The following is a 14,958-nucleotide window of genomic DNA, read 5'->3' on the forward strand; positions in this document are numbered from 1 at the left end:
ATTCAGTTATTTACCGAACAAAATAGTATATTTAGTTCGGTAAACGTTATGAAATGTTGGCGTTACTGAAATTTTGGGTCGGTGTCTGGAGGGGTTTTTTTCGTTAGATAATACATAGTTGAGGGGTGGATATAATTACTCAAACAAGAGGGGAGTTTTCGTAATTTCACCATAACTCAGGGGGTGATATTTATATATGTAATCACGTTTCTTTGATTTAATAGACATTCTCGCCTTTTTTTACTCGTACACTTACGACACGTTATTAATTACTTTACTTAAATTTTTTTATTTTTTTTGAGTAACTTTGCTTAACTAGTCTTTGCCTTAATTATAATATTGGTTAATCTAGTAATTAATTATATGGTAATACTATTTATTAAGGTCTGATTTGATTTATTTTTTATGGCAATTTTGTGCATTCACTGCAATATGTGTTGGAATTTTATTCTTTATCTATACTATAAATGCAATTTGCTTTTCATAATTTGAGGTATAAAATATAAATGTCAAATTACGGCCACCTCCTTGAGATATACTTAAATGACGAAAAAATCCCTTTTTATTTGAATAATTACAACCAACCTCTTAATTATATATTGTTTTATGAAAAAAAATAAAAAAAATTCATATTCTTTTGATACCGTAAGTGCAGATGTGTAAAGCAATACATTGTTGAGATGTGGTTGTAATTAATCACCCAAATATAAGGGTTTTTTTGTAATTTTAGCATACTCAGAGATAACCGTAATTTGCTCAAATATAAATGTATTGGTATGAGTCAAATTTATTTGTAGCAGTAACTATATAAATTGAATAATTACTAATTATTTAGTTAGGTAGATAAAATTTGATTTTCTATGTCATATCAAGTATTAAAATTACTAAAACGTAACTTCATATTATTTTTTTTCTATAATTTCTTTAATTTAATAATAAGTCATCTATATTATATCGCAGTTTAGGGATGATATTATATTTATTTTATTTTATAGTAACTATATATAAAATTAATAGCAGAGGATCACTATTGATTTTATAGTACATTAACATTTAATTATAGGCTTTAGTTTTTATGATAACTAAAATTAGTTTAAATTTTCATTTGCCAAATGGCATTACTACTCCCCACTAATCACTAATCTTATCTTATACATATCTTATATATAAAAGAAAGAAACGTTGGGGCAACCCTAAGAAACCCTAATGACACTTTTAAAATATTTTTTTTCTGTATTAATTTTCTACCTATATGACACTGAACCGTGAAGAATCCTTCCGGCTTCAATCTCTTATTTTTCATCAATATATCTCAAATCTTCAGAGATAAAATAGAAATTCGATTTGTTAAATCGTAACTTATTTGTTTGGATTATAAATTTTACTACGTAAAAAAATTAATGTTATATAAAATATGAACAATACTACTTTCTTAAATTTTACTATGTTAGTGTATTATATTTTTTTTATGATGTATTAAATTGATTTTTTTTTTCACTTTTAAAATACGATCCCGTGCATCGCACGGGGAAAAAAAATACTAGTTTGGTTAAAAATACTTGAATAGTAATAACCTAACACGAACTATAAGTTCAATATTTATTAATTTTTCATATTTTAAAATATTCGAAAAAAAAATCAGACGCTAATCTTCGACTCATATGATAATAGATTTTAGGTAAACTTTATACATTTACAAATTATGTATGTCTCGAATAAAAAAACAAATCATGCTATTTCCATGTTGTTCAACACGGAATCGGGTTTTCTGTGTTTTTTTTTACTCCGCGTTGACAAACACCGAATAACCAATAAATTTTTTTCGAAAAATTGAAAATTTTACCTGGAAATCGGAATATTCGTCGTCCATTTGGTTTATTGTCGCTTCCTAGTTCATAAAATTCGAAAAAGAAAGTAACAATTTACGAGATTGAAAAGAAGAACATTTATTAAATTATAGTAGATTTTGGAATTATATTAAAAATTACTCTAGAACCTATAAAAAGTCGTTATGAGGTGTGACAATGGGAATTGGAGAAATAGAGTCAAATTCCAAGATGTATTAATTACTACATGTTGACTTATTTTTCTCATGTCATACCAAAAAGAAGAAAACAAATATGCATAAAATATGACATGCAAATTTATTTGCAAAATGGGATTGTCCAAATATTTTGCAATCCTTTTTTTTTTGGAATAAAAATATTTTGCAATCTGATGACAATAATCTACAAGTCAAATAATAGTTCATGTACGGGAAAAATACAGTTTTCATTCCTTAAATTTGTACTGGTTTCATATTTGGTCCCATATTTTCATAAAAACCACATTTGGTCCCTCATGTGCCAAAAATTCAACACTTTTAGTTCTTTTTGTCAATTTTCCGTTAAAAATAATGGAATCAAACGTGTGCCCATCATTACCGTAAATGACAGACTAACGGTAAATTGACGGAAATGATCAAAAGTGTCAAATTATTGAAACACAAGGGACCAAATGTGTTTTCTGTGAACATGGGGGACCAGATGTGAAATCGTTACAAACCCGAGGGATGAAAACTGTAAATTTTCTGTTAATTTATATTCGAATTTTCAATCCTAAAACTTAAAAGTTTCTTGTCATGCAAAGTGCGCTTTCTATACTATTTCTGACGCGATTTCTTTTATCGTTATTGCTAAACTCGTAAGATTGCATTAGTTTCTAAGTTGTTTTCACGATTATCTATTCGTATCGTTTAATATTGAATTTTAAACTATAAAAAATCGTACGATTCTAGTTCAAATCATCACATAAAACTAAAAATAACTAAGAAACCAACACGAAAGTGCATATTAATTATGAGAATTTTCATTCAAATAATTATGTGAATTTTTATTTATTATTTTTCTTATTAGAACTCGTGAATGCAACCACAACATGATAATATTGAGAGAGAAAGTTTCAGAGTTTTTTTTTTTTTGAAGAAGAGAGAAAGTTTCAGAGTTTATTGATGAAGAATATTTAAAAGTTGATGAGAAATTACACATGAAATCGAACTTAATTAAATGCTATATAACTAACTACTATTCCCTCCGTTTCTTAATAAGTGTCGCTTTGGCCTCTTTTTTCTTTTAATTTTCATATTAGGTGTCGTTTTATGATTTCAAGGTAAAATTAATTTTTATTTGTCAATTTTGCCCTTCATTAATTTGGAAACCATACGGAACGATGGAGGGAAATGTCGAGAAAGCTCTAAAGATAGTATGCTCGGTTTTCCTTGTACGTCTATATACAATATATGTATAAAATGATTGTATTTACTCCGGTTGCAAGTGTAACGATTCTACTAGCTGTTGTAAGGGCAGCTATCTAATGGTAGTATGCTCGGTTGAAAATTTATAAATTCGACATCTAACTTACCATTGGTAGAACTTTAATAATTATGCGAGACAACACATCTATAAATCAAACTAGAAGAGCATTTGTAATTTTTAAATGTCCATATAAATAAATTTCTGCGAATTTGTTAGGTTCATCATCAAACAACGGCTAAAATTCAAAGTTCGAGTGAAATATGACTAAAAATACTACTTTTGAATATAATTTCCATGTAAAATTGAAAGATGACAACTTATAGGACTAAATCCTTAAACATATAGGACCAAAATTACAATTTTCCCTAAATATTAAAAATACAAAATTCCAATTTTAACCTTAATTAAATAAATGCCCAGGTAAATTACAACCACCTCCCTGAGGAATGGTCAAATTACGAAAACCCCCTCTTGTTTGGATAATTACAATCACCCCTCAACTCCTCAAATTTAGTGGAATCTTCAAGATTATATAGAATATTATCACTTTTATACCCGTTTTATCCCATTCGAACTCCACATTTTGAAGCAGGATGATCATAATATGTGTTTTTTGGCTTGTATATATCAGATTGTGGTGCATCGGAAACTATATTTTTACACAAAACGAGTACAAGCTAGAGCACATTCCACGAAATCTAGATGATTATGTTGAATTTGACACCATAAGGATGGAGATGTAAGAAACAAATTATAGTTGAGGGAGGTAGATGTAATTATCCAAACAAGAGGGGTTTTTCTGTAAATTGATCATACCTCAGGGGTGTTGTAATTTATCCATAAATGCCAACTACTTTTTGCTACTTTCTCTGAACATCTGCTGCTGCAGTGAAGAAACACAGAGAAGAAGAATATGAAGAAAATCAAATTCAAATCCATTTTCATATCCGATTGCTTACTTCTTCTTCTTCTTCTTCTTCTTCAATCACCAATTTCTAGAGCCGAATCCGCCATTGAAGAACAACAAGTTCACATCAAAGCATCCGATTTTCCAAATGGGTTTCTCTTTGGAGCTTCCACTTCTGCTTATCAAGTCTGTATTTCTCTCTCTATATCTATCTCTCTCTCTCTGAAACAAAATTATCGTACTATTTATCTTATGATTATAGATCGAAGGAGCGGTTGTTGAAGATGGCAAGAGTGTAAGTAATTGGGATATTTTCTGCAGAACTGATGGTAATAATCTTTTAATTTTATTATTGCAAAAAAATTGGATCTTGAGTATTGACCTTTGATATATTTGAAGTTGTTAGGTCGAATTTCAGATGGGACAAATGGTGATGTAGCTGATGATCACTACCATCGTTATATGGTATTTTTGCCCTCCAATTTCTTTTAATTTTTTTTGATTTTGATTGACTGAAAATAGAATTGCTTCCCCTTTTTGTGTTTTTGTGCCCTAATTATCTATCAATTTTCACAGGAAGATATTGAGATAATGCATTCACTTGGGTTGACTGCTTACCGATTCTCGATTTCGTGGAGTCGAATTCTTCCTAGTATGTTCTTTTCCGAAACAAAATCGAATCTGAATTTTATTTACTTATCTTGCAATTTTTCTCATGATTATTGTTTTTTTCTGATAATGCACAAAGGAGGGAGATTCGGTGGGGTTAATCAAGCTGCTATAATCTTCTACAACAGTATAATCGATAATCTCGTAGTTCGAGGTGCAATGCAAATTTGTTATCTTAATTTTTACATGTGCACACCACCTGTTTGTTAATTTGCTTGAGTGAATATGGTATAAGTTTCGGTACAGGTATCGAGCCTTTTGTGACAATTTTCCACCATGAATATCCACAAGAACTCGAAGATAGATTCGGAGGGTGGCTCAGTCCACTAATGCAGTAAGTGCATATTCCGATTTTTGTTATTTTAATACCAAATTAATCTTGATTAGTATGGGTTAATTAACAGGGAAGAGTTTGTACATCTAGCGGAAATGTGTTTCAAATATTTTGCCGACCGAGTGAAATACTGGATCACAATAAACGAACCGAATTTATTTTCGGAAATGGGGTACGAAAGGGCGACGTATCCGCCCGCTCGATGCTCGCCTCCTTTTGGTAACTGTGCCACTGGAAATTCCGATAGCGAGCCTTTGATTGTTGTCCATAATATGTTGTTAGGACATGCTAAAGCTGCTAAATTGTACCGTGACCAGTTTAAGGCAAGTGTGTATATATATATCACCAATTTAATATAAGCGTTTAAAAGATTTAAATTCTTATTTTTTTTAAGACAAAATCGATTTTTGATGCAGTCGAAGGTGGACGGTTTAATGAGTATTGCCGTATGCGCATTTATGTACACACCACTGACCGATAACATGTATGACAAGGAAGCTGCAAAACGGGCCTTGGCTTTTAATGTTGCTTGGTATGTATACAGTATGTGTGTGTGTGTGTGTATGATTTTTTTCTATTTATACAGTAGAACCTCGATAAATTAATAACCTCGATTAAATAATAGTTTCTCTCGGCCCCGACTCGGTGAAAACATGTTAAATTATTAACTCGATAATTTAATAATTCGTTAAATTAATAGAATTTCCCTAGTCTCGACTGTATTAATTTATAGAGGTTTAACTGTATATGTGTGTGTGTGTGTGTGTGTGTGTGTGTGTGATTTTTTCTTTTTATGATTGAATAGGACTTTGGATCCACTTGTATATGGGGATTACCCTCAAGAAATGAAAAATTATCACGGAAGCGAATTACCGAGTTTTTCGTCCGAGGAAAAAGAGCTTTTGAAAGATAGTATAGACTTTATCGGAATAAACCATTACGGTGTACTCTATGCAAAGGATTGTGTACACTCGAGTTGCCCATGCAACGACTCTAGCTGCACCCAAGGTAGCGATCGTCCGATTCGCGGGTTCGTGTACACCACCGGAGAGAGGAACGGCATTCCAATTGGCGAACGGGTTCGGAACAAAAAAAAAATCGTGACAATTTCCACATTTTTTTTATATTATTTATTTCACTTCAATAACAATTATTCATTTGTTGCTATTTGCAGACGGGGATGTCTCGTTTTTTTGTTGTGCCGAGTGGCATGGAAGATATTGTGGATTATGTTAAAGAAAGATACAATAACAAGACAATGTTCGTCACCGAAAATGGTAATAAACACAAATGTTAATATAAAAAAATTGTTGATAATATTTGCGGATATTAAGCTAATGATTAATTTAAATACCAGGTTATTCATCTCCGAACGATGAAGATGATATTTACGAGCATGATGTGAAGAGAATTCAATATCATCGGTCCTATCTTGAATATCTAGCTCAAGCTATAAGGTATTTAATTTCTACTAAGTCACTTGAATTCAAACCTCTCATATATTTAACTTATTGCATTTAGTACCCATGTGTTATTAATATTTGCAAAAAAACCCCTTATAGTGCATTTGTTTAGCAAGAAACTCCTAAATAGTGAATGTTTCGGGGCAGTTTGCTGAAAACAAATTGAATCATAGGGTTTTTTTTGCTAATAGAATAACACGGGGAGAGCTGTTTTGCAATTAGAGAAAATGTAGGGGTGTTTAATGCAATAAATCCCTCAAATATTACAACCATCCGCAGTTTGTCATAGATTCTAAAAACATGTATATCCTTTTTTTACGGGCGAATTACGGTCACCCCTTGAGTTATGGTTAAATTACGAAAACCTCCTTCCTGTTTGGGTAATTACATCCACCCCCTCAACTATGTATTATCTTACAAAAAAAACCCTCCTGATGTAAATCTAGGGATGTTAAATCAGTAAAATCGAATCGAAATTTCGTTACGCCAACATTTCACACCGTTTACCGAACTGAATATAGGATTTGGTTCGGTAAATAACCGAATTACATAAATTTTATGTTAAAATATTTAAAAGGAGGGGGTGACTGTAATTACCCAACAAGAGAGTTTTTTTTTCGTAATTTGCCCTTTATTTTGCAAATATCAAATTGTGGCGAACATTTTATTTCTAATGAGCTTGTATATATACTCGTTTGATAATTATGCTCACTCGCCATCATTATTATCATAAATTCATGCGCTATATAACGTGTAGAGAAACCTTAATTCTTACAAATTTTGCATCATAAATTCATGCGCTATATAACGTGTAGAGAAACCTTAATTCTTACAAATTTTGCAGGAAGGGAGCTGATGTACGAGGATATTTCATATGGAGCTTGATGGATAATTTCGAATGGTCGAGCGGATATGCAATTAAATTCGGATTATATCACATTGATCGATTAACATTAAACAGGATCCCGAAATTGTCGGCTAATTGGTACAGAGATTTCTTAGGCAATTCAAGCATTGTTGTTGATGCAGATTCGTCTATCGCAATTTCATACGAAAACAAAGATTTATCTCGGGTTCAATCTCAATGATTTTTTTTTTTTTTGTTTGTCCTAAATTTGTGTTTTGTTTGCTTACACTCAAATATGTTGTGAATTGTGATCATAATTAAACTTGCCAGCTTTTGTTACTTGTAGTCCCGAATGTTAATATAATCTAATTCGAATTAATCCAATATATTATATATGTAACCGAACGAGGCCTAAATATTTAAAAAAAAAAAAAAAAATTAGATAAGCATAAAAAAATGAAGATGGACCCCTTTTTTTGTCCCTATTTAACCACCTAATTGAGTTTCCACTTCACCAAACATGATTGTACAGTGGAATTAATATTAAAAGGACTTGATTAAGCAATAAAGTTAATACAACAAAATTGTATTATTAAAAGGACTTGACTATAAATTTTCAAAAATTAATTTTTGTCCTTTATAAAACTTTAAATATGGTATAGGAAAACCGAAGATTCAAATTTCGTACAGTAGAAAATTGAAGATATTAATATTAAATAATACATTTCACTAACAATTTAAACTTTTCGTTGAAGTTGTGATTCAAAAATGAGATCATAATCAGACCAAATAAAATGTCATGAGTTCGACGAACGATGAACGATCTAATAGTTTTGTGAGAACTAAATATTGTATCTATATTTTTTTGGAAAAAAACAATTGAAGAGAGGTGGATATCCTAACAAGATACTTGTGATGATCCATGAGTTGAATTTATTGTTCATCCATCTTTCACAACATTAATGCAAATCATGAAATGTAGGTTTTAGCATAAATTAATTAATGTCCAAATAAATATATAAAAGCAAAAGGTGATTATGCTATATAGTTGATTGATAATACATTTAATCTTCATTTAGCAAGAGGAATTTGAGTCTATAGGATACTAAACATTTAGTAATACTATAATTGGGACACTATAAAATTTGTCACTAAATATATATATATATATATATATATATATATATATATATATATATATATATATATATATATATATATATATATATATGAAGTGACAATATTTTGACATTATCACTGATAACTTCTTTTGTTGTCACCTAATTCTTTTTTTTTTTGTCACTAAAGTGATAATCTCTTTTTATTATTACCATTTACCATATAGTATTAATATACTTCATTTTATTAGAGATAAATATAAAGCCACATAAACCAAACCAAACCCAACCTTAACTATGGTTAGTTAATGCTCACAAGGCTCCAAATTTGATTACTACTTTCTATCCACCTCTCCTCCACATGTGACCCTCCTTAATACGTTTGGATAACCACTTTTAACTACTAACAATTATGTAATCACCTAATTAATTAAGATAATTATTTCACTTAATTAAAAACATTCTTGGCCCACATAATTAGGTCTGTGAGATCCTACACTTAGTGAAATACAGCGTGTGGTATTAAATTGTAGATGTACATAAATAACTGTCCATTAAGCACAAATACACATAAGTTGTTATTATATGTAGATTAATGTAGTAAAATTACATGATGTATTTTATTAGGGGTAGGTTCTAAAAAACACATAATTATATAAGCATCTGCCCAATTAAAAAAAAAATTGTTAAGAATTTTTACAAGTAGGGGTGAAAATTGGAAGTAGTAGAATAAGTACTTTCGAAAAATTTCTGATTTTTTTCGGAAGTGAAAAATGCCTTCCAGAAAATCAAAAAATAGTAACTAAAATTTCGGAAATTGGAATGAAAAAACTCTTTCCAAAATCGGAAATTTCCGGATCGGAATCACACCGAAACATAATATGTATAATTAACATTGATATTATAAGTGTAATTTTCGAAGGAAAAAAAAATTGAAACTTTTTCGAATTACTTTCGAAAGTTGAAATCGGATCGGAATCTCGTATGTATTCCAATTCTGCTCCACAAAAGAAATGGAAAAAATCGAAATCGGATTTTCAGAATTCGAAATAAAAAATGTTGTTCCAAAACTGGATAAAATTTGGATCGCAATTGGCGGAAATCATAAATCGAAAATTTCGTTCCAATTTCCACCCCTAATCAGAAGTGATTGGCTCTTTAAAGAAACAATTTTTTTTGGGAGGGGGAGTGAAGTACAATTTTCTCAACATATATATTAATTATTAATTATTAATTATTTAAAGAAAAAGCTCCGAAGAGGAAAAAACAGAGGAAGCGGTAAATCAAGAAATGAAGTGAAGCTCCATTTATTTTCTCTCTCTCAAACTCCAAAAATTATTCCTTCCCCACAATCTGATGAGAGTGACAGCCAAGCAAAGCTGAAAAACAAAAAAGCAAATTTTACACACACTAAACACACACACACACACACACACACACAAACAATACACACAGTGATGTGTGTAAATGTGAGAGTGTGACCCGCCATTTTTGAGGGGCTTCAAAATCAAGATTCCCACCACCACCAAAAACAAACACAGACCCTTTGAAGTAAACCCTTCAACTACTGCTCCTATATTCTTTCTTCTTCTCTCATTTACACACACACACACACACACACACACACCAGAAAGTGTCGGCCTTTGAGAAAATCAGTGGGGCCCATCTTTTTCGATTCAGTGTAAAAGGTTATACCTCACCACCATTTTTATTTTGTTTCAATTTTTAATTGGTGATGGATTCAAGAACTCTGCTTGATTATGCTCTGTTTCAATTGACACCAACAAGAACCAGGTAAATTTGATTCTATCAACTTTTCCCCCAAAATCAATTCTTTCAATTGTAATTTCATTTGATTTTTAATTCTATTTATTTATGAATAAAAAAGGTGTGATCTTGTGATATTTGCTGGGAAAAAGAGTGAGAAAATAGCATCAGGGTTACTGGAGCCTTTCGTTTCGCATCTGAAATCGGCGAAAGATCAGATTTTTAAAGGCGGTTATTCGATTACGCTTAAGCCCGCTTCCCCGAATGATGATTCATCGTGGTTCACCAAAGCCACACTAGAAAGGTTTTGATTACTAATTTGATCTTTTGTTGCAAGCATTGATTATTGTGTTTGATCTCGTGATTAATCGGGTTTTCTATCACAGGTTTGTGAGGTTCGTTAGTACACCGGAAGTTCTTGAAAGATTCGTCACCATTGAGAGAGAGATCGATCAGATTGAGACGTCGATCGAATCGAACGATCACGTAAATGGAAGTGTATTCATACAAGGTATTCCGGGTTTTTTTTCCGTTTGGTTAGTTGCTTCATTGTCTTAATCTTGTCCGTTAATCTTGATTTCAAGATACTTTGTATTTTCGTTCCGGGATTATGTGTGTGTGTGTGTGTGTGTGTGTGTGTGTGTGTGTGTGTGAAATTTGAGAAACAGTTGGGGAATTTAATTGGATCTAGTAAAGATACCCTTTGCAATTAATTGTTATTCTCTCCTTTTATACATTGGAATAATTAGTTATTTTGGAATGTCTTCTCATGCATTCGGCTACTGCAAATCGAGATCGAGCGAGCATTTTCGTAGTTCGTGTCTTTTTGCTAGATTCTCGACTTTCAAGTTATAAACTTTCTTAGGATAAAATTTTGGAATTAACCGGGACTTCTTTTGCAACAGATAAAGATCCCAAAATTCCGTTTGCTCCGTCGAAGGTACATTTCATCTTCTTTACGGCTCGAATATTTTTTTTAATGTCGTTGGATTATTAATTAATTTGCGATCATTTATTTCTGAAACAGTCCAAAGTCGAGTCCGGTGGTAGTGGCGATGCTGAAGCAGGAGAAAAACCAAAGTATAAATTTGTTTTCGTTTTTATATCTATTAAATAAAGTTACAATTTGCTAGCAATTTAGTAGTATTTTTATTCTTTTTTTGTAAATTATCGTGGATTAGGGTTCGTCTTCAACGTGTTCTGGAATCTCGAAAGGCAATACTCAAGAAAGAGCAAGCAATGGCTTATGCTCGTGCTTTGGTGGCGGGTTTTGAGATGGTTTATATACACGATCTCGTTTCTTTCGGTGATGCTTTTGGAGCTCTTCGTTTAAGGTATGAAATAATCTTTCTTACATTGACTTCATAAACGTTGGATTATCTTACACGAATCTGTTATCCGAAACATTATATATTTATTATATATTCAGGGAAGCATGTATAAACTTCATGGAACTATGTAAGAAGAAAAACGACGATAAGATTTGGATGGATGAAGTGGCGGTCATGCAAGCTTCGTACATGGAAACTTCGGGACTTATCGTTGCTGGGCTAACTCGACATCCGAGTTTGGACTCTAGTGAAGGTATTTCCGAAAACAAACGATTTAGGTTTTTTTTTTTTTTTTCCGAACATTTAGTTTAGTGACGAGCCCTATTTTTCATTTACGGTCTGGAAAGTTTGTCACCGGAATTAGTTGACCGAAAATTGTTGTTCGTGTTTTCTGCATAAATTAACGGAACAGATAATGTTTTGCCGACGGAATCCAATCTGCAACAGAACGAAGGGGGGACTAAATTACCGATACGCCCTCACCACCTTCCACCGTACATGCAAAACGCTCAAAGTCATCCGATGTTTCAACAAATGCCACACTATATGTTTCCAGGTGTCGCCCCTCCGCATTATCCATGGCCCGCAAATTTCGAGGATTCGGGTATGTATCTCGATAGAGACATCGAAGATAAACGGAGACAAAAATCCGTTAACAAGAAAAGGGAAAAACATGCAAAAACAAGAAACAGTGACGAAAGTGTCGTTGAAACTAATCTTTCCATCTCCACAAGTGATACTTCGAGCGATGAGCAAGAATCGGAGGGGCAGATTCGTAATAAGAAGAAGCAGAATAATAAACGTTCTTCGAGAAAAGTTGTTATTCGTAATATTAACTACATTGCTTCACGCAGAAACGAAGAAGGTAGCGGGGATTCTGATAGCAGTGAACAAAAGAATGCTTCAAGTAAGGAAAATTTAGTGACGAAAATTTCTGAAGAAGAAAAGAATGGAAACTGGGATATGTTACAAAATCTCCTCCTGAAAGATTCGGATTCAAATTCCACAGATAAGGGTTCGAAGAATATACAATTTCAAGAAGAGGGGAAATTTTCTTATGTGGATAAGAAGTTAGATAAATCGAGATATGCAAGTGACGATTTTCTTTTTAACGAAAGATCCGTCGGAAATGGAGTTAAAAAAACGAGCGTCGAATTTGAAGGTGGGAAAGTTGTTAACAGGAGCAGCAAAGATGAAGAATTGTTGATTCCAACAAGAGGGGAAGGAGAACACCACTTGCAACAAAATGCCCGTTTTAGCGACGGGTATTCAGTCGCTAAAACCCGCAAAGAGGAAGATTGGATCATGCGCAGTAATAAAACCGAAACACCGACGAAGAATATTTTCAATGGAGATCAAGCGTATAACAACCATATTCCGATTGGAAAAAATAAAAGGGATATTCTCTTGGATGATTCTTTCATGGTTCAGTCACGACTATTAGATTCCTCGAGGCCAAATGCTGACGTCATCATGGTTTCGGATATTCTTGGATCTAATCAGTCCAACGTTGACGAAGCAGCTAGTAAGTTTTACGAACCAGAGGAACTTTACATGATCCGTCGAAATGATTCTTCTGCTGAAGTGGATTATGGAAAGAAGGATATTTCGCTAGTTGATACAGTTGTGGGTCCCACTGAAAAACCGAGACATAGTTTTGATGCTAAAATGATCGGGGATGGTAGTGCAAACAGCATTAAAACTATTAAAGAATCTGCGAAAAAAGTTGGTGGGAAAGAACTGAAAAAATCGAATCTTGGAAGGAGCAAATCTGATACACCGTCGAGAAGCAAGATATCGAGTGGCGGAAGCACCACGAACAAAAGTAAAGCTGAAAAGGTATCGTATTTATCATCTTTCGAATTTTATCCATCAATGTTTTCATTTGTTTTTATGCAATTAGTAAGTGACATGTGCATTTCATTTAATTTAATTTTAATGAATTATTTATATATTGTTTAATAATTTAATTGATAAAAAAATAGCATTAGTGGTAATTAATCCATCTTTTAACTTAGTGATTAGGGGTATAATAGGTATCAAAAAAAAAGTTTAAAAAACTTAAAAAATTCATAGCACATTAGCACTAATTATATTCTTTCTTTCGATTTTTTTATCTTGTTTTTATTACATCTAATTCGATCCCTTTTCGTTTACGTTGAATCAGGAAGAAGAGAAACGGAAGAAAATGGAAGAACTAGTGATACAGCGTCAAAAGCGAATCGCCGAAAGAAGTGCTGCTAAGGGAACCGTCGTCACTCCGGAAACTTCTAGAAGGTCTTCAAAAGAGAAATCTTTTTCTACGAAAAACGACAAGGCTCTTAAACCTCAGCCCCAAATTATCGAGAACAAGAAAACACAAAAACCCGTTATGAAGAATTCCACCATCGACCGCCTTGCAGCTTCTAGAACAACAACCAAACAATCATCGAACGAGTCAAAAGTTGGTCAAACCAAAAAATTACCAACTTCAAAGATGGCAACTTCTTCATTGAAGAAAACAAAGGCGAAGACTCCCGACAGTAAACCTAGTACAAATGATCCGAAGACAACCTTAATTTCAGACAAATCTGCAAACCGCGACGAAGATTTTGGGATTGTTAATAAGGTATTACAAACCGTAACTTCGGTCGAGAAACGAGAAGCAAATGTTATTCCGGAAAAAGAATTGGGTTCGTCGAAAGATATATCCATGCAAATGGAGAATATTAAAGGTAATAGTGAGGATCGCGTTGAACTTTCTATACCAGGAAACGAGAAGAAGAAGATTTCGTTTTCGCCCGAAATTTATGTTGTGGGACCCACCTCGACCCCGCCTCCAAACGAAGAAACTAACGATCAAGAAACGATTCATTCGAGAAAGAAGTGGAACAACGGTGAAAGCTCTCCGAAAGTGCCTAAGGGCTTTCGGAGACTTCTTTTGTTCGGCCGTCGGAACTAAGTTTCGTGCATGTTTTGTGTTGTAAGAGAGAATTGTGTTTTTCGTGTGTGATGTTGTCTCAAATGATTTTTTGGTTGTTAATTATGTACATTTTGCCTCCATATTTTTTTTCCATTTGTAGTATATATATATATATATATATATAAAATTTTATGAGATTGTTTTTGTCATGGAGTTGTAATCTATTTGTGTGTTGAGACTCAAGATTTTGTGTATATTAATTCCCATAACTTTTAAGTTTCATTATAGATGTTTATTATGTTACTCTTTGTTAATATTATATTTTTT

The 14,958-nt window shown here is 32.5% G+C and overlaps 2 protein-coding genes across 4 annotated transcripts; both read left to right on the plus strand.

Annotated features, from left to right (window-relative positions):
• Positions 1-4,157: 4,157 nt before the first annotated feature.
• LOC105970332 (beta-glucosidase 18) lies at positions 4,158-7,852 on the plus strand. Of its 2 annotated transcripts, none has more exons than XM_012995141.2 (12): positions 4,158-4,386; positions 4,463-4,529; positions 4,607-4,665; positions 4,777-4,852; positions 4,949-5,023; positions 5,116-5,203; positions 5,274-5,526; positions 5,620-5,735; positions 6,009-6,282; positions 6,378-6,480; positions 6,561-6,660; positions 7,511-7,852. In XM_012995141.2, exons 1-12 carry the CDS (start codon positions 4,207-4,209, stop codon positions 7,752-7,754), a joined length of 1,635 nt encoding a protein of 544 aa, XP_012850595.2. In that variant the 5' UTR covers positions 4,158-4,206; the 3' UTR covers positions 7,755-7,852. The 2 variants fall into 2 exon arrangements, with proteins under 2 accessions (XP_012850595.2, XP_088678391.1); XM_088822265.1 differs by having other exon boundaries at positions 4,165-4,386; positions 4,600-4,665.
• Positions 7,853-9,869: 2,017 nt separating this feature from the next.
• CIP7 (COP1-interacting protein 7) lies at positions 9,870-14,771 on the plus strand. 2 transcript variants are annotated; one of them, XM_012995139.2, is made up of 9 exons: positions 9,870-10,425; positions 10,520-10,702; positions 10,785-10,909; positions 11,304-11,338; positions 11,426-11,478; positions 11,580-11,732; positions 11,828-11,982; positions 12,142-13,568; positions 13,897-14,771. In XM_012995139.2, exons 1-9 carry the CDS (start codon positions 10,367-10,369, stop codon positions 14,668-14,670), a joined length of 2,964 nt encoding a protein of 987 aa, XP_012850593.2. In that variant the 5' UTR covers positions 9,870-10,366; the 3' UTR covers positions 14,671-14,771. The 2 variants fall into 2 exon arrangements, with proteins under 2 accessions (XP_012850593.2, XP_088678390.1); XM_088822264.1 differs by having other exon boundaries at positions 10,222-10,425; positions 11,828-11,981; positions 12,135-13,568.
• The last annotated feature ends 187 nt before the right edge of the window (positions 14,772-14,958 follow it).

Source organism: Erythranthe guttata, chromosome 8 (assembly GCF_056151865.1).
Source record: "Erythranthe guttata isolate IM_541 chromosome 8, IM_541, whole genome shotgun sequence".
NCBI classification, from domain to species: domain Eukaryota; kingdom Viridiplantae; phylum Streptophyta; class Magnoliopsida; order Lamiales; family Phrymaceae; genus Erythranthe; species Erythranthe guttata.

Coding starts and splice junctions, on each gene's coding strand:
- LOC105970332 (XM_012995141.2), top strand. CDS start 4,207: ATGAAGAAAATCAAATTCAAATCCATTTTCATATCCGATTGCTTACTT. Junction 4,853..4,948: donor GTGGAGTCGAATTCTTCCTA/GTATGTTCTTTT, acceptor TAATGCACAAAG/GAGGGAGATTCGGTGGGGTT. Junction 5,527..5,619: donor TGTACCGTGACCAGTTTAAG/GCAAGTGTGTAT, acceptor TTTTTGATGCAG/TCGAAGGTGGACGGTTTAAT.
- CIP7 (XM_088822264.1), top strand. CDS start 10,367: ATGGATTCAAGAACTCTGCTTGATTATGCTCTGTTTCAATTGACACCA. Junction 11,339..11,425: donor TTCCGTTTGCTCCGTCGAAG/GTACATTTCATC, acceptor TTTCTGAAACAG/TCCAAAGTCGAGTCCGGTGG. Junction 13,569..13,896: donor ACAAAAGTAAAGCTGAAAAG/GTATCGTATTTA, acceptor ACGTTGAATCAG/GAAGAAGAGAAACGGAAGAA.